This window comes from Phocoena sinus, chromosome 8 (genome assembly GCF_008692025.1).
Source record: "Phocoena sinus isolate mPhoSin1 chromosome 8, mPhoSin1.pri, whole genome shotgun sequence".
Classification (NCBI taxonomy): domain Eukaryota; kingdom Metazoa; phylum Chordata; class Mammalia; order Artiodactyla; family Phocoenidae; genus Phocoena; species Phocoena sinus.
Window position 1 is genome coordinate 12,565,865 of NC_045770.1, and position 18,908 is coordinate 12,584,772.

The 18,908-nt window shown below is 56.0% G+C and overlaps 1 protein-coding gene across 2 annotated transcripts; it reads right to left on the reverse strand.

Moving 5' to 3' along the window:
* Positions 1-906: 906 nt before the first annotated feature.
* Positions 907-18,388, reverse strand: OAF (out at first homolog). 2 transcript variants are annotated; one of them, XM_032641018.1, is made up of 4 exons: positions 17,612-18,388; positions 3,663-3,797; positions 2,625-2,805; positions 914-1,920 (listed from the first exon to the last, which is right to left on the reverse strand). In XM_032641018.1, exons 1-4 carry the CDS (start codon positions 17,882-17,884, stop codon positions 1,655-1,657), a joined length of 855 nt encoding a protein of 284 aa, XP_032496909.1. In that variant the 5' UTR covers positions 17,885-18,388; the 3' UTR covers positions 914-1,654. The 2 variants fall into 2 exon arrangements, with proteins under 2 accessions (XP_032496908.1, XP_032496909.1); XM_032641017.1 differs by lacking the exon at positions 17,612-18,388 and having other exon boundaries at positions 907-1,920; positions 3,663-8,178.
* Positions 18,389-18,908: the final 520 nt, after the last annotated feature.

Below are 18,908 nucleotides of genomic sequence, written 5' to 3' on the forward strand. Positions count from 1 at the left end.
TTCCTCCAAAAACTAGAGTTGCCATATGATCCAGCAACCCCACTCCTGGGCATATATCTGGACAAAACTCCAATTCAAAAAGATATTTACATGCACCCTTATGCTCATAGCAGCACTATTTACAATAGCCAAGGCATGGAAACAACCTAAATGTCCATCGACAGAGGAATGATAAAGAAGATGTGAGACATATACACAATGGAATATCACTCAGCCGTAAAAACGAATGAAACAATGCCATTTGCAGCAACATGGACGGACCTAGAGATTATCATAGTAAGTGAAGTAAGTCAGAAAGAGAAAGACAAATACCATATGATATCACTTACATGTGGAATCTAAAATATGACACAAATGAACTTATCTACAAAACAGAAACAGCCTCACATAGAGAACAGACTTGTGGTTGCCAAGGGGGAGGGGGGGAAGGGGGTGGGGGAAGGATGGACTGGGAGTTTGGGACTAACAAATGCAAACTATTATATATATGTATAACTGAATCACTTTGCTATACATCAGAAACTAACACAACATTGTAAATCAACTATACTTCAATAAAATAAATTTTAAAAAAAATCATGCCCAGGATTTGACCCCTGGAAGTCTGGTTCCAGAGTTTTCACCGTATCTCACGTCTCAGTCTATGTCACGGGGTCTTTTACTGCCTGGCTTGCCCATCTATGTATGTCTCATCTTCTTAAGCGCAGAAATTTTGTCATATCTTTTCCTAATAATACCCACCCCCATCTACATCCTCTCCCCCCAACACAAGGCTGAGCACACAGTAGGTGCTTTAGGAGTTGTTGTCCCAAGATGGGTCACCAAGAGCACAGGGACACTTCTCCTGACGCCGGGTGGCAGCATTGGCCAAAAGTTCTCTCAGAACTCCGAGTCTAGAGCTATCAGCCAAGTAAAAATTTAAACTTTTATTTCTGGTACAAATGATAAATACTTTGCATTAAAAATCTGGGATTCAAGTTTTCCTCATACTTCATGCTCCCTCCCTGCCCCAAAACCTTACAAAAATATTTCTGCTTCGAGGGTGCAAGCCGACTCCAGCTCCCTCGGCAAAGTCCAGGTCTGCGGAAAGGCACCTGTGGTCTGTCTCAGGGTGGGGGGGCCCCCAGCTGGCCCCCGGGCAGCCTCAGAGGCCAGTAGTGAGAAGAACATGTTGAGATCCGCTGTCAGCGCTGCCCCCTCTCTGGCGCAAGGATCCCCCCCGCTGTTGGGCAGTGGGAAGGTGCACAGGGGCCAGCTCCTTCTGGAGGGTGGGGCAGGGGGCTGGGCGTGGGGAGGTGGGTGTCACAGGCATCGACACCTTCCAGGGTCTAAACCTGCAAAGAGTTAAATAGAGTCACGCTGTCCTATTTTGGTTGCTTGAAAGCGAACATTTCAGGGGAGATGCAGGGGTCAAGCTTGGAGAACCCCCTTCTCCCTCCGTCCCCATGGGATTGGGAGGCTGCCTTCATGAGTTAACCCCTGCCGTGCCACACCCCTTTTCACAGTGACAAGTCTGGGGCCAGAGGCTCCGGGATTAGGAGGAAAGGAACAGCAATAAGGCCTTGGTTGAGGGTGGCCACACCCTCTGGCGGCTGGGGGAGGAGCAGTGGGCCCCCAGCAGCTGCCTCCGGGACCAGCTCTCATCCCGAGCCGGCTAGGGGTCCTCATCCCAGAGGCACAGCTGCCTCTGAGGCACGTAGAAGTTGAAGCTGTAGCTCTTCTGGCAGCTGCGGATGCCACACTTGTAGGGCGTCGGGCGGTCACGGCCGTGGCAATACTTGAGCATGCAGGGGTACCAGGCCAGGCTCAGGCCGTAGCGACAGACGCAGGGCTTCCCGCGGTCCCCCACCTGCCCACAGCGAGGCAGCAACATCTGCTCTGAGGCCTTGGGCAGGGCCTTGAACACGAAGCTGTCCACACCTGGGGGAGAAGGCGGAGGTCAGGGATGGGGGAGGGGAGGGGGCGCCCTGGCATGGCCCCTTCAGGCATCCCGGCACTCCTATGGGCTAAGTGTTATCATCCCTGTTTTACAGGTGGGAAAACCGGCCCAGAGAGGTTTAACCATCTGGCTGAGGTCACACAGTAGGTAGGGGAGTCAGGACTGAATCCCAGGTCTGTCTGACTTCAGGACAGTCCTGGGAAAGGTGACCCAGAGATGGGCCAGCAGTGAGGTCCCATAGGCTGGGAAGGCAGGGACCATGCAAAGATGGGAAGCGTTCTCAAGGATCCTGGGAAGGTGTGAAGGGAAAGAGAGGAGCTGATTTCTGAGAGGTGGCAGAAGAGGTGGCAGCTGGGAATGGGCATCTTTGGGCCCCATCCAGACCCTGGTTCCTGTGCCCATGTCCGACAAAAGGTTCCATCTGTGTTTTCACTAAGGGCAGGGCTGAGGGGGGCTGTGCCTGGGCATTCCCTCCCCGGGGCCTAGCAGAGTCACAGTTCTCCACGTCCCTACCTGGAATTGGTTCCTTTCATCTGCTGACTCCTCTCAGTAAAGAGCCACACAGGCATCACTTCCTCCAGGAAGCCTTCCCTGACCAGTCCCAGCTGGGTTTAGACCTCCCATATCTTGTCATTGCTTCCCATCATATCTGAGACGATACGGCAGCGGGCAGCACCCAGCTGACCTTGCTCCAGCCAGAACCGGACGTCCTCCTGGCGGGTGTAGATGGCATCCGCGGCCTCGGCACACACGTTGCGGAGATGGGGGCTCAGCAGGCCCCCCTGGCTGAAGTTCACGGTGACGTCCATGTGCATCTGCTCCAGGCCCCGCACCTCCTCAGCCTGCCGCACTGCCCGTGGATTTTTCTGCGTGGAGGAGAAGAGCCATTCCCACCCGGCCTCAGAAGGCCCCCTGCCCACCCTTTCCCTGGTCCCTGAGAGTCAGACAAGCCCACGCCGGCTGTCTTCGGATCCTTGGGGCCACTGGCAGGGTGGCAGTCAAGGGGCACCCAGCCCCCCTCCAACTAGCGGAGAAACTGATACCCAGGGCGCAGTCGAGCCTTTTCAGCCAGCGGCCTCCCGGGCTGACCTCTGGGGCCTGAGGGAGAATTCTGACCCGTTGCTGTTGGGTGGCGTTGGAGGTGGGCAGGCGAAGCGAACTGTCCCAGGGTCAGTGACCTCTGGGGCCCTGTATTCTCCAACATCCAGGCAACTGAGTCACTCCGGGAAAAGCAGGTAAAAGGGAGGGGCCTCGGACAGCTCCTGCTGGGTAGTTCAGGGAACCTAAATGAGGCCCGGGGAGAAGCCTGGGGTCCAGGAAGGGACCGGGAGAAGGGCAACAGGCTGAGGGTTTCAAAGGCCGCACTGAACACTTAACATGCACTCTCCCACTTAATTCTCACCATAACCCATCTCTCAGTAAGAAAACAGGGGTTTTGAAGGCGAGGCGGTGGCCCTCGGCCTGGAGGCAGATCCGACCTGCCTCCATCATAAACGGGGAGGAGCTGAGATTAGGGGACTGGCAGAAGCTGGGAGATGGGAGTTCAGGGCAGATTAGGGATCTGGGGTTATGGGGTCAGGTTTGGCATATTTAAGGGGTTCAGGACTACAGGGTAAGAGTGGGGTGCCAGCGATCAGGTGGGAGACTGAGGCTGGGGTAGGGTCCAGGCCAGGGTCAGCTGCAGGGGTGAGGGCTCTGGGGCAGGTCCGGGGTGGGCACTCACCTGTCGGAGCTTGGCCATAGCCTCGCTGGGAATGATCTCATTGTGGTGCAGCCGGGTGGCGAAGCAGAGGGCCTGGAACTGGCTCTGCCCCTTCTCCAGCTCCCCTAGGATCAGGGCCCGGAAGATCTTCACATCCTGATGGAGAAGAGCAGAAGAATGGGAACCGGCCAGAGGGGGCGGGGCCTCCTCACCAGCCCACCCAGTGCTCAGCTCAGACCCTGCAGAGGACACAGGCCTGGACGTTGCCCTGCAATAGATGCCTCCCTCTTGCCGGCATGGAAAATTTTCTCTTTCCCGTTTAAACCTGTGACTTAAAAGAAAGAACATACCCCAGATGTTCCAAAGCCTCCTGGAAAATTCACACAGGGAACTGCTGGAAAGCTTTCCAAAACAAAATTGTTTACAAGTACAGAACGTCACCTTAAAGGAAACAGCACCCCTTTCGGCTCCTGGTTCATTCATAGCTATAGCTGATGCTTCCCCTTGGTGATACCCCCATATCACCCTGATCAGGGTGAGTCAGGGCCCCTTCAACCACCCGACTACGGCATCATGGGGGAGGGCTGCATTTTTACAAGTACAGATTCTAGAGTTTCTCTCGCTGACTTTCCCATTCAGTAGGTTTGGGGAGAATGCCCCCGGTGCTTCTGGTCAGCCAGGCTCCTAGACACCTGCATCTCAGATGGAGGTAGTGGGGTCAGGGTGGGGTTAAGGGCAAGACACAGCAGCAGCTGTTGCGGCCTTCTGGCCTGAGGGAGCTGGGCTGGCTCACCTTTCCCCTTCCCTCTCCACTTCCCCTTTCCCCTAGGGGGTTACTAATGGCATTACCAGCAGGCCAAGGGCTCTTTCCTGTCACTGATTCACTGCATGAATCAGAGAGGCTGGGGGAAGGGGGAGGGCAGAAGGAGAAGGGAGAAGGGCGGTGGGATCGGGTCCCCTTCCCAGTCTGGCTGCTGGAACCCTGGGCACCTGAGGTGTCCCTTGCTCTCACCCATCTCTGTGCCTTGGCTAACAGCTCGCGGTGAGAAGTCAGCAGGTCCCAGTCAGAAGTGGTCTGAATATGTCAAGAGCCCCCCTGCCTGGGAGGGACCCAAGCCACAACGATGGTTCTCCTCCAGGAACCCCAATAGCCCTGCACCAGCACGGAGGGTATATAGCCCTGTGTAGCTATGCATCCTTCAGTGTCCGTGCCCTGGCCTCGCCCACTGAGAGCCCCCATTCACTGAGCACTTACTGTCCATGTGCCAGAGTGAAATGCTCTGAGAACAGGGTCTGAGGGTCCCCCTTGGATTCCAGTAGAGGCAGTGAGGAGCCCAGGGTTCCACTCCAAGTCTACACTGTATTAGCCGGCATACAGGTCTATCTCCCATCTAAGCCTCATTTGTGAAATGGGGATGATGCCACTTTTTTTTTTTTTCTGGTACGTGGGCCTCTCACTGTTGTGGCCTCTCCCGTTGCAGAGCACAGGCTCCGGACGCGCAGGCTCAGTGGCTATGGCTCACGGGCCTAGCCGCTCCGCGGCATGTAGGATCTTCCCGGACCGGGGCACGAACCCGTGTCCCCTGCATCGGCAGGCGGACTCTCAACCACTGCGCCACCAGGGAAGCCCAAGGGGATGATGCCACTTTTACCTGGAGGCTTATGGTGACGACTAAATGAGTTAGTGTGGAGGGAAAGCACAGCAGAATGTCCGCCCGGAGTACGTGCTCAGCGGTGCTAACCGGGGCCACTGTCATCACTGCAGGTGACCAGCAAGTGTCCCAGGTGATCTGAAACTAGTCAGTGCTGTCCTCACACAAACCCCCATGCCCTTTGGAAGTCCTCTGACTCTACAAGGACATTTCCCTACTTCCTTTCACTGTAAATGATCTCTGGAACATTGAGGGGTGGGAGTGTCCAGGGAGATTTTCCGCCAAGATTGCAGCAAGGGGAACTGAGACCCAGCTGGTGAGAAAGGTTCCATAAGGTTCCTCATGGTCCCAGACTTAAGGGCAAGGTGAATCAGAGCTCGGATAACCTCAGCTTCCTCTCCACAGGAAATCCACTCTCGGGCCACGAGGCTGGGATCTGCTTGTCCCGCCAGCCTGGGCCATCCAATCTTCCACCCCCTCAGGTCGTTTGAGGAGAGACTGGAGGCTGGTACACTTGTGTATTTTCTGTTCTGGGCTCAGTTCCTGCCAGGTGAGACTTGATACTAGACTTTCCCTCCCGGGGCTGAGTCAGGCGGATGTCCCTGGCAGGACCCCCAGGCAGGATCCAAGTTCCACCTCCGGGGTAATTTCAGCAATGACCCTTTAAAAGAACCCATCTGGTATACTCACAGCATCTTCTCCAATACCACAGGCACGTGTCACCGCCTGTGGTCTGAGGGATGCCCCAAGTGGCCTCATTGCTTGGATATCACCCGTCTACCATTAGCAGGAGAAAGAATTTGAACTTTCAGACCAGACCAGGGGGCGAACAAAATCTGTTAGAGTATTTTCCCTGCTTCCGTATTAAACAACGTCAACAACAACAACAAAACGCTACCAAAATGGGAACTTGACTGGGTGTGAAGCGAGGGGATGAGAATCTTTTTGTTGAGATAGATTTCCTCTATATCTCCTATTTATTTGTGTAGGACAAAGCTTTATTGAAGTTTATAACTGGAAGGGACAAGTCATTGTTACCATGAGTCAAAAAGGATGTATCGTCCGGTTTAAAATCTTTTTAACAAGAGGAGATAGGAACTATGATTATTACCGAGTTTGGAATGGATAACTTGCTCAAGGTCATGGGACCAAGAGGAAATGTAGTCAGAATTTTAACCCAGGCAGTCTGACTCCAAAACCCAAGCTCTCACCACCACAATGCACAGCTGCGTCCTAGATCAACGAGTTCAATTTCTTTGATGCCCAGTTAAAGAAACTAAAGCTCAGGCCCAGAGAGAAAGTGTGGTCTGCCCTAGGCCACAGAGCTGGCGAGTGGCAGAGCCAGGACGAGAAGGCAGCGCCCTCTTCTAGCTGTGCCCGTCGGCGGTGGTCTGTATGTCCTCTGCAGACCTGCCCTGGGAACGTGGAGGCTCCTCTTCAAGGCCCTGCGTGACTAACAGACAACAGCATCTGACATAAACATCAGGGTCAGATGAGGCAGGATCACCCTCCTAAGCCCTCTGGCTGCCCTGCCCAGAGCCTCTTTAAACCCTGAATTCTCCAACCTTCTTAATCCTATGTCTCCGGGAAACCATACTCCATGTGCTGAGCCCCGGGAGGGAGACAAGCAGCCCAAGCATCTGGATCTCTGGCTCCGTCATCATGACCGGTGTCCCTCCTACCTTCTACTCCCCACACATCAGACTCACTATTAAGGTTCCAGGGCCCCCTTTCCCTCCAGCACAGAGGGCAGGGCAGGGGGAGAGGTCTCCCTGCTCCAAGGAACATCTGGCCAAACGCTAAGCCCAGGCCAGATGGATGCCTGGCTCCCAGGTTCCCTGCTCGCCTGAGAGCCCCCTGGGATGGTCCACCCAGAGGTGCCCTAACCCCCAAGGCAAGACCACACAGCTGGGGAAGAGCCCATGGCAGGCTCCCCAGGCCCAGGACTCAGGCTAGGGTTCCCAAGATGGGCAGTTTCTATAAGGCTTCTTCTCCCACGAGCTCCCAGGAAACTCCAGCCCACCAGGAGCCAGGCCACCAGGAAGAAGTGGAGTGGCCAGTACTAGGGCTGAAACTGGGCCACACAGAGCATATGGCCACAGAGAGAGCATTTGCTGAAGTCCTTTGGGGGTGGTTTTAAGGTTCCCAAAGAGCACAGTAGTTAAGAGCAAAGGCTCTGGAGCCAGTGCTGGCCGCGTCCAAATCCTGGCTTTGCTGATATGAGCCCTGTAACCCTGAGGGATTTACTTAACCTCTTTGTATTGTAGTTTCCACATGTGTAAAATGAGTACAACTAACAATACCTACACCTCAAGGGATTACTGTGAGGAAAAATGAGTGAAAGGTCTCAGAACAGAGTGGGCGGGATTCCTTAAGTTTCTCTACTATTGCTGCAATCCCTGGCCTTGCTCCAGCTGTGATCTACTCCAGACCTGTAGAGGCAGGACAAAAAATTTTTCTCCCAGAGATGTACCTGAGGCCCAGAGAAGTCAGGTGGCTGCTGGAGCTTGCAGGTAATCGGCAAATCTGTGGGAGAGCACTGATTACATAGGGCAGAGCCTTCACAGGCACCAGGGCGGGGCAGGGGAGTGGGCATGACCAAGGCCAAGGCTCCTGTCTTTAAGGGGCTCATAGGAGAGGCTGACCTACAACTGACGTAGCGCACTATTATAAGGCCTAGGGTGAGGTTTATGCAAAATGCTATAGGGCAAAGGATGGAGGAGGGAGCGTTTTTGTCCCCTTAGGGATGGGCCTGGGAGGGGTGGAGGGAGGGAAGGCTTCCTAGAGCGAAGGACATTTCAGTGGTTCTGGACAGTCAAAGGATGGGTGGCTTTCTAGCAAAGAGAGAGGCATGTACAGAAGATGGGAAGGTGGGAAGGTACCAAGGCCTCTTAATGCCCCCACCCCATCCCTCCCTCCATGCTACTGTCTCACGATCTGGCCCAGTGCCCTTCCAAGGCTCCTTTTGTCCTCACCATAAAATGTACCCCACAGAGGCTGGCATCCAGATCTTTGCTGACAGCTCTGAGCATTGAACCAAAGAGGTGGCGGTTCCCAGAATGAGCGAGGCCATGAGCTGATGCCTCTGCCAGGGATGAGCTGTCCCCTTCTGCCCATCATCCTTCAGGACTCAGTTCAAATGCATCCATCACCCCTGCCCTCACCAACCCTCCAGCAGAGTTGGCCAGGCCCAACCCCTAGCCTCCAGAGCACGAATCCCACTGTGTCCGCAATGATCTCTTTCCTTCCAGACTCAACCCCTTGAGGCTGGGAGAGTATCTTATTTGCAGTGTATCCCCGCCCCCTGAATACAGCAGGCGCTCAGTACCTATCTGGAAATGAATAAATGAAGCACTGAGTGGGCAAACAAGAGCAGGCCAGGGTGCTGAGGAAAGTGAGGGGGGTACCGGGGAGGGGAGGGCTGAGTGTGGAAGGAGGAGGCTGGCCGGCAGGAGGGCAGGGCACAGTGTCCGAGAGCCCAGCCAAAGAAGTCTGAGCTTCATCTAGCAGATCACTGGGCGTCATGGCTGGGTTTTGAGCCAGGGTAGGACATGAATGGATCTCTGGCTTAGAGCTGAATCAGAAACTTGAGCTGTGCTGGGCCAGCGCGCATCTGACCTAAACGCCTCGGCAGAGGCCCCGTCCTCATGCGGCGTCTTCTGCCTGGGCAACAAGTGCCCCAGCCCCAGACAGGGCTCCGCTTATTTATGCAGTATCCTCAGAGTCTGGCCCACAGCTGAGAGAATGGACCAGTGCTCTGGGGCCTCCATCAACCCCCTCGCCTCCAAAAAGAAGACGGCTCTTTCTTCTTGGGCTTCCTTGTAACTGGGCTTCTGCAGGCTGGTCGTCCTACAGCTGTAATTTGGGCTTCTAGAAGATTTAGGGGATCATTTAGTTCATGCTCCAGTGAGGTTCCAGCAGGGGACGTGACCTTCAAGGTCACACAGCTGCAGAGCCAGGCCCAGGAGCCCAGATCTCCTGACTCAATCCAGTGATCCTTCTGCTCTTCCGAGCTCCCCCTGCCCCGAGCCCCTTCCTAAATATTCTATTCTTCTTTGCGTCCACTCCCTGCCACGCTGCCAGAGATCCACTGTATCTCACAGAGAGAAGGCTGTTCTGGGAAAAGCAGGGGGCAGCTCTCTGCACTTCCAAGAGCAGATAGTCTGTGCCAGGCCTCTGCTGCTGCCTTCCTGGGGAGAAGCTCCAGGGAAACCTCAGTGTTGGGGACGGGCGGCAACCCCACAGACGGAGCCCACTGGAGCGCTGATGACTGTGATGCGGTCATATCAGCCCAACTGCCGGCTTCCAGCCTTAGATAAGACTGAAAGGGGGAAACGAACTTCTCTCTTGCTTCGGCTGCTGTGGGGTTTTATGTTACTCGCAGCCGAGTCGAATCGTAACTGTATGCACAGACAGACACTTGCTTTCCCCCATTCATGGGTCCCATGGCCATAATCTTTCACCCAGATGTGCTGATTCTCCCACCATCTCCTACCCCTCACCCAGCGGCACCCAGGCCCCCCAGGCCCCTCCCGCCAGGGCCCACGCTGTGGCTCAGCTGTACGGTCCCTTCTCCCTCACACCGTTGCTCCTATGAGCACGTTTCCTCCCTCACAGCCTCTCCCGGGGGCCTCCCCACCTCCCCCTTTCTCTCAGTCACACGTGGCAGCCCTCACAGATTGTCTCACAGGCCCACCTCCTTCCGACAATCTCTCCCACACCCTCCCTCCCTCCTTGAATTCCCCCAAAGTCTCACACGCCATGTCTCACACCCCATCTCACACACAAGCCTCTGCACACATGCTGTTACACTCCCCTGCCTTGCACACCCCCTCGTGGGCGTCCTCTCCTACGTTCGTTCGCTGCCCCAGCCTCAGCCTGGCCGACCTCCCCTCCTCCTCTGCCTTCCTGTCACCCTCCCAGGGGCCTTCCTCAGACCCCAGTGGGGAGCGGTGGCGGGGGCTGTCCTGTCTCAGACCTTGCTGTCAGCCCAGCCTTGCACCACAGGGGACCTGAAAACTAAGAGGGCCTGGTGGTGGAGCTGCCCTTCCCTCAAAGCCCCACTCCCAGCCCACCTCTGTGCCACAGTGGCTGCACAGTCCAGGCTGAAGGCCACCTCTCCAGGGTCTCCACAAAGCACCAACTCCCCTTTCCTCTTTGCCCTTGGACGGCTGATGCTGTCTCCTGGGAGTTTCCTCTACCATCTTGGTCTCCTTCCCGTCGTCACACCGGACTGTGTGATTCTGAGGCCCGGGCTGAGCCAACCCAAGTATTTATGGCACTGGGGCTGCTTTATGGCTAGAGAGGAGCGAACTTCACTGCACTGGGGAGGTGAGGGGTCGCCCTGGAGGGGCAGCCAGGAACCAACGCCCTCTTCTCCCCATGCTGGCTGCCCCGGGGCACACTCAGGGGCACCTTGGCCCCTCTGCCCTGTCTCTCCAAGCAGGTACAGAGGCGAATGGACTCAACCCAAAGCCAGGCCAAGCACATTCCCTGGCCGGTGCCCAGGACATAGGCCACCCCCATTACGAGATGCCTGCAGACCCTCAGGGCTAGGCCTGGACAGAGGCTTCTTGTTACGGGACATCAGTGCCACCACCAGCTGGGGGCAGTGCCGCCTACCCCCTCCCAGTGCTCTGTCAGCCAAATCCCAGAGGTTGCCAGTGTCCCGACTGCCCCTGGAACAATGTGTGGCTGTATGTGGATCAACTGCGCCCCAATGTCCTGCTGACTCAGGGCTCCCGAGGTGGGGCACCACGCTTCCCTCTCACCTGCATTCCCAGCCCCAGCCCCGCCCCCAGCCCTTCGTGGGAACCTCGGGGGCAGCCACTTCAACGCTTGCCAGCTGAAAGGACGGGAATCCTAATAATGCTTTGGTCCCCAGAGCAGGAACCATCTGCTTAACGGCCTGAAGAAGCAGGGCTGGGGCCCCGGCTAGAACTGCTATTTCTCTTCTTACGTGCCCTCGCTGGCCTCTGCTTCGCTGAGGCCTCTTACTCACTTCTCACAACACGCCTGCAAGCATCACACTGTGTTTGTGCCATGTCTGAACCTGGGGCTCAGAGAGGTTAAGTGATTTGTCAAGTCACACAGCTGGGAAAGAGCAGAAAAATGTATAGTGAGTGCTCAGTAGTATCTGTGAGATGTTTTAAAAATGGTCCCCTCACCCCCACCCCCCATCTCTCCAGAGGCCATGGCGGGAGGGGAACGGGGAGTGTCTCAGGCGCTGTGAAGGGGTCAAAACTTAAAATTCGTGGGAGGGGTGGGGTGGGGGAATTGTGATGAGCCTGGGGGAGGGGCGCAGCCCAAATCTGTACAGAGGAGGTTTTCTCTGTAGATTTGTTCCTCTGCACCAAGGCTTTTTTCAGTCTCCTCCTTCCTTCTCCCCTCCCCTATTCAGGTTTCTTCAGCCTTCTAGAAGGAGCCCACTTATATGCCATAGTAGCACAGGCAGTCAGAATATAGTGGAAGGCCCCCCGGGTCCCCATCTTGGATCATTAGCTATTGATCTCGTCCAAGTCACTTCATAGCTCTGCAAAATGGAAGCAATACCTGCGGCATGATGTAGCGGTGAGGATCGAATGAGGCCAGGTGTGTGAAAGCAACTCAGTGTGTGATCTGACAGCTCGGATACATGTGATTCTTACCTCAAAGCTGGTCTCTGTTGTTCCACCATCACCACCTCTGCGTACCTTGGGAGGCCTCGTAGGAAGAACCTCACTTCTGCCTCTCCCCATCATCCCAACAGGCCACTTACTTGACCCAGGTGGCAGTCCTCACTGCCTGACCCGGGATCTTTTGCCAGGACTCCATCTGGACATAGGCATTCGGCGGGTGGGAGATGCTTGCCAGACTCCAGGAGCTGGGCTGAACCTCGGGGCAGGGCTGCTGATCCCTGATGCGGGGAGGAATTCCTCAGACATGGCAGAGGGACTGCTGTTAGACCGGAGGGTTCCATGGACACAAGCCGGATCATTCTTTCTGGTGACTTCTCGTGAACTGCCAGGGTGGGGAAATACCCTGGATACCAAAAAACTCTGGGCCTCTCCTGTACGCACCTCTACTGCCCTCTGTTCCCCCAAAAGACATCCTCTCCGACAAATACCCCTACTACAAATCACCAAACTGCAGGGACCGAACACAGGCAGGGTAGGGGGAGACTGGACTCTAAAAGCTTGTCCTGCCTGACAAGCCCATGATGTGATATCGTGTTAGAATAAACAGCCTCAGGCAGCAACATGGCCATTTGCACATTCCACATCTTTGCTGACTATCTCTCACAGGCTGAAGCTGCTCCCCCCACCAAGGCGGGGAGCCCCAGGGCAGGGACGCTGGTGCTCTTTGGACCATCGGGGCCCAGAGCAGGACGCAAGTTTCCAGTCTCTCTGGGTCCCTCAGAGTGACCTCAAGCTCACTCACCCTGTTATATGGCTCCCCTTATCTTGGCGCCAGCCCGAGGCCCCTCTTGACCCCCTCCCTCTACACACTTGGATGTGGCTCCTTCCTCCCGTTGCAGCCATGACCCCCCCCAACCCCCACGCAGCTGCTCATGACTTTGTCTTATCTTTCAGCCCCACCCTCCCCGTCCAGTCAGCACCAAACCGCTTGAGCATGACTCATCCCCTCCCACAGCTTTTAGACACTCACAGTGGGAGACAGAGGGGAAAGAGATACTTGGATGGGCACAGCAGCCTGGGGGACGGGGACCAACAGGGCTGTCACACCAAAAGCCGGGATGGTGCCATGCCCGCTATTAATATGCCCAGTAAGTCTGTACATCCGGGTATAATAACATACGTAGGCTCTGGATTCTCAAGAAGAGCACTGCTTGTTGACAGTGCGTGATGAATTTTAGTTCCTGCACTGAGGGCACGGAGAATTAAGCCCAATATGCTGTTGAAACACATTAGGGACTATTGCGGGTAGAATGACAGGTTTCAACGAAGTGACTGAGTTTGGGATCTACCTTCATTTAACAGTCTAACCTGAAACCCCCTGCAAGCCCCTTCTTCCCTGGAGCAGCTATGCCAATGCTTCCCAAACTTTGCTGCTCATTGGGATCACCAGGGGCTCTTTAAAATTCTGGCTGCCTGGTTCCTAGCCTCAGACAGTCGGACTTAATCAGTCTGGAGTGCAGCCTAGGCTTCGGGGTTTTCTAAAGCTCCCCAGGCGATTCAGATGTGCAGCAAAGTCTGGGAGTCGCTGAGCTCTGGCACTTCTCTGAGAGCTGCAGCCTGACCTGCCTGACGGGCAGCAGCCTGTGGGCAGGGCTTACAGTAACTCACGATGGTGATTCGGTAGCTCCAGGCTGCTTGTGGAGTTCGTCATCCTTGCCCGGGCTCCAGGCTACATACGTGTCCTAGAGCAGCTTGATTACTGTTACAGCTTTACTGGCTTTAGGTCCAGTGCGGCAGTGTGGGGAGGGCCAGGCCATGTTAGAGACCCATCCCAGCAGAGGCAAACAGGGAGGGTGGAAGGGGAGGGGGGGTGGGTTGTGTGTGTTGGGGGGGGTGTGGGTGTGGGTGTGTGGTGAGATCATCCAGACAGAGGGCTGCACTGCATCCAGCACAAGGGGCCTCGCTGCTGCCCTGAGTAGACTGACAGGACAGGGATGGCTGCTCCCTGCTAGGGGGCTGGCCAGCAATTTTGGAGTGTGATGGTTAACTTTATGTTTCCACTTCACTGGGCTAAGAGATGCCCACATAGGTTGCAAAACATTATTTCTGAGTGTGTCTGTGAGGCTGTCTCGGAAAGATATTAGCATTTGAAGTAGTAGGCTGAGTAGAAGGTGGCCCTCACCAGGGTGGGTGGGCATCATTCAATCTGTTGAGGGTGTGAATAGAACAAAAAAGGTGGAGGAAGGGCAAATTTGCTCTCTCTGTGTGAGCTGGACATCCATCTTCTCCTTCCCTCAGACATCAATGCACTTGGTTCTCAGGCCTGTGGACTTAGACTGGGACTACATGGGCTTTCTTGGGCCTCCAGCTTACAGACAGCAGACCGCGGGACTCAGCCTCCATAACCATATGAGCCAACCCCTCATAATAAAATCTCTTTCTGTAGGTCTGTATTTCTACCCTATTATTTCTGTTTTTCGGGAGAACTCTGACTAATAAAGGGAGCTTCAAAGAGAATCTTATGATGAAGGATTAAGGCTCTTCCAGGCTCAGTGCTGACCTTCCGTGTGACTTTGGGTCGGTCATTCAACCCCTTTGCACCCAGGCTTAGCAGGGAAGGTCCATGTTGAGATGCGATGTGAACCATGATCATGAAAGTTACTGGCTTCTACTTCTGGAGCACTGAGTACAGCAGCTGACACACAGTGAGTATTTCATATGCATTGCCCTGTTTAGTTCTCACAATGGCCATGGGATCGGTACCATTATTATCCCCATTTTACAGATGAAGAAATGAAGGCTTGGACAGATCAGGTAGCTTGCCCAGGGTTAAACCAGATCTGTCTCATTTCAGTCTGGACTGTCTCCCAAATGTGCAAAATGGCCAACGTCACTATTCCCAAGTGGACTAGGGACTGTTTCCAAACCACCCCAAATGGATTTGGTACATGAAACAAAAGAAACACCACATCCAGGACTTTTTCCTACAGGAAAAGTCATTACTTCTAGATAGAAGCTTCTCGTGGAAAGCTGCCAGAGATCTTGAGGACTGGGCGGGCAACAAGAGAGGTGACCCACCCCAGAAGGATCCCGTATAAAAGCTGCTCTGGCCAATGCAGACAGTGGACTGGGGTGGAGATAAACCCCACTCCCAGCCTTCCCCAACTCCACCCTGCTCCAGGCCATCTGAGAAACCCAGCGTTAGAGGGGACCTTGGAAAGCTGGTTCCCTTTCCATACTTTCCACTCCCAGTTCCCTCCCTTGCTGATGAAACTGGAGATGCCAGGGGTGGGTGTGAAATGCCAGCTTCTGGGTCAGAGGCTAACCTGAAAAGCACACTCTGGAAACCTGGGTGGTGGTTTGGACCGCTGTGGGGATTAAAATGTGGCTCTTAATGCCATTTGCAGCATGGATGGACCTACAGATTGTCAGACTGAGTGAAGTAAGTCAGAGAAAGAGAAATAATGCTTGTATGCGGAATCTAAAAAAAAAATGCTGTAAGTGAACTTATTTAGAAAACAGAAACAGACTCACAGACTTAGAGAAGGAACTTACGGTTACCAGGGGGTAAGGTTTGGGGGGAGGGATGGTTAGGGAGTTTGGGATTGACATGTACACACTGCTATATTTAAAATAACTAACAAGGAAAAAATAAAATAAAATAAAATAATAAAAAAATAGCAAAAATGAGGCTCTTACAATCAGCTCTGAATCGATTCTCTAACTGGGCAGTCAGCCCCCTACTCCACCCTCAGCCCCAATCCCCAGGCCTTCACCCCACTGCCACCCCGCCTCTCCCCTCCCCTCACCCTCAGGGTAGAGCAATAAAATCTTTCAGGCTGCAGCTAGAGGCTATAAAAGCTGAGCTCTACCCCTTGACTCTTTCAACCGGTGTCCTAGCCACAGCCTTGGCTGCCAGAGAGGTGCCAGGGTCGGGGAAGTCTCTCTAGGGTTTCAGCACAGCCACAGAACAATGCGCAGTGGGCAGGAAGGTGGGAGACTCATAGGCTGGCCTGAGGCTCACTCACAAGGACAAAGGGCTTCAGTGGAAGGTCAGAAGGGAAGATTAGATCTCTGTCTCCTGGGGAGGGTCCAGCCACTATTTGGGTTTTCTAGGAAAAGAAGAGACTTGACAAAATTCCCCTGGAGTTTAAGTGGGGACTCTGGGGGTGTTCTGGCCCTGTCAGCTTCCCTCTCTCCACACACAAACTCACCTGCCCCTACCTGAATTGAGAACCTAGCTTGGGCCTGCTGAGTGAGGGAGGGTCGCAAAGTCCTCCCCATTGTGACACTCAACCGCCCCTCCCCCAACAACCTGCCACCCGCCACTGGTCTCCCTACATCCCTTGTCAGTGAAAACTCAGTAGTCCAGGGACAGATCGGGCCGTCAAGCCCCACCTCCACCGTCCACAGAATCACCACCCACCCACCTGGTACTATCTTCCGGTGATTCTGCTGGGTCCCTAGCTGACACTCCAAACTCTACCCTCTCTCTGCCACCCCAGCTCCCAGTCTCTAAGAGGAAGGAGAGAGAGATGGCTCAAGCAACAGTCCCACCGCCCTGGGCTTCCCCAGCTGCTGCCTGTGCCATGGGCCTCACCTCTCCACTCCCCCAGAGACAGAGCCTCACAGGGCCTCTTTATCAGGAGAGGGACTCGGGGAGGGGACTTTAGGTGATCAGGAGACTCCCTTTGTGTACCTACACCTCACCCACCTTCCTCCCCTCCAGGATTCCTGCTGCTGGGTCACCGTTAGTCACTCACCGCCCTTCCAGGCCCACTTCCTGATAAGCCCAGCACCTCCACTCTCTACCCCAGACCCAATCCTGGGGGCCCAGGCCCACCTACTGGTTCCCTCTACCACACACACACACACACACACGCACACACACACACTCAGGAGAGGCTGTCTCTACCCACTTCCCCACAATCTAGGCCAAAACTGGGGGTTGGCCAGCCCTCCTGCCAAGCAGGGTGAGAGGTGGCACCTCTCCCATAGCCTGGGGACCTCATCTGGGGCCTCTCCCCAGGTCTTCCGCTACAAGTTTCCCAGACTTTTGGACCAAAGAGGAGAAGTGGCTTGGGAGGGACATGGGACAAGCAGCTCTTCCCAGGAACCCCCTCCCCCAGCCCAGGAAAGTGAAACAAGGAGAAGTGGTACATAGCCTCCAAGATGTCAGGGCTGGGAGGCCTGGCGCCACCGGCTTGCTCTGTACAGAGGTGAGAAAGGAGGCCCGGAGAAGGAAAGAGCTTGCCCTAGGTCACACAGCGAGAACCCAGGACCTCTGATGCCTGGCCCAGGATTTTTCCCTGATAGAGCCTGAGAAAATGACTCCAAAAAGGGAGACGGGGTTATTAACATTGACTCCCTTGAAGTAAGGTCTGCACCTAGAGGGCTCTCGGAGAGTAGAGAGTTGAAAGACGAAGTGGGGAGCTGGTCTGGTGGCCTGGGCACCCAGAAAGAAGTGAAAGTCTGGAGGGGAGAATCGGAAAGGCAGCAGAGCAGTTCGTGGGGGAGAATGAAGGGCCGGGTCTAGGCGCTGGGGAACAGGGCAAAGAGGTGTGGATAAGAGCCCGGCGTGACCTTGGCTATGTCGCGTCCTTCTCCTGGCCCAGTCTTCCGTCTGCTGGCCTCGGTGCGACTGGGACCCCGGAGCGCTCAGGCACGCAGGTCCCCCCGGGGGCGAGCGAGGGTGCCTCACCTTCTTGAAGTCGGCGGTGAAGGAGATGAGGGTGCCGTCGGGCTTGCGCAGCTCCAGGCTGATGCTGTCGGCGTCGCTGTCCGCCTGCAGGCTCTCCTCGGTCACCTGGCCGTCGGGCAGCCGCACGCGGACCCGCAGCTCAGACGGCGCGCCAGCCCCGGTCCCCGCGCCCTCGCCGCGCGGCGCCCCCAGCAGCTGCATAAGCACCGGCAGCAGCAGGAGCAGCAGCGCAGGGGACGCCGGGGGGACCCCGCCGCGGCCGGGTGGGCGCATCCCCGGGGACCGCCGCCGCCCTCGCGGTCCCGGCGCGCCGCGGGCGGGCGGGGAGCGGCTCGGCCAAACTTCGCCCTAACTTGGAGGCTAGTTCGCGGCGCCGGGGCGCGGCTCCCCGAGGGGCTCTGCCGAGGGGCGCCCGCGACGCGGCGCCGACGCACGTGGGCTGCGCTCCGTCGCGCGTCCCCCGGCGGCTCCGAGGCGGACACCGCGCTCCCAGGGCCCGTCTGCCCCCTCGGCCCAGTGCCTTGGCTCCCACGGCCCCCGACTCCGGCGCTCCGAGACTCTGTTTTGCACTTTTCATTCAATCCCACCCCCCGTCACTTCCTTCAGAAAACAGAAACCACCAGGACCTGCCTTAAAGAGACCGCGCACCTCTCGGCCCTTAAAGGGCCCGCGGAGGCTCCCCGCGCTCGGCGGCGGCCGCGGACGGGGGCGGCGCGGGCCGAGGGGACCGGTGCTAGGCGGCCTTGTGGGAACAGGGCTTTCTCAATCGCCCTCCCTCCCCGCCGCGCCCGGCAGCGACCGGGCTGGCCCAGGAGTTGACTCTCCCAGCAGGGGCGGGACGGGTGACTCTTCCCCCGCCTCCCTTTTTTTGGCTTGTTGTTGTGCCACGTGGGTGAAAGAATCGGGCTTGGTGTTCTAGGGGTTTTGTTTGGTCTTTTAGTTTCTCTGACGCAGCGAATTTCTACAAAGCTTCTGCAAAATCAGACCTCGCCTCGCATTCAGCCTTTTGACTGCCCTGGGTCGGGAGAGAGGGGCTGGGGTTCTGCTGGCGCTGACATCCGTCAGGCGAAGTCTTAATCAGTCGGGGCACCTCTCTGACGTGGTGGCCCTGAAAGCGCCCGCATTCTGTGAACCCCTGTGCAGTTTCTTTTCTGTCTCGTTGCCCTCACTTTCCCCATTCACGACCTTTCCCCAGTCCTGCCCACCTCCCCAGACCCCCATTCTCTCTCCCAGTAATAGGCCAAGCAGATTCAGGGAAATGTTACATTCCAGGCCACTCTGGAGAATGTCTGGGGAT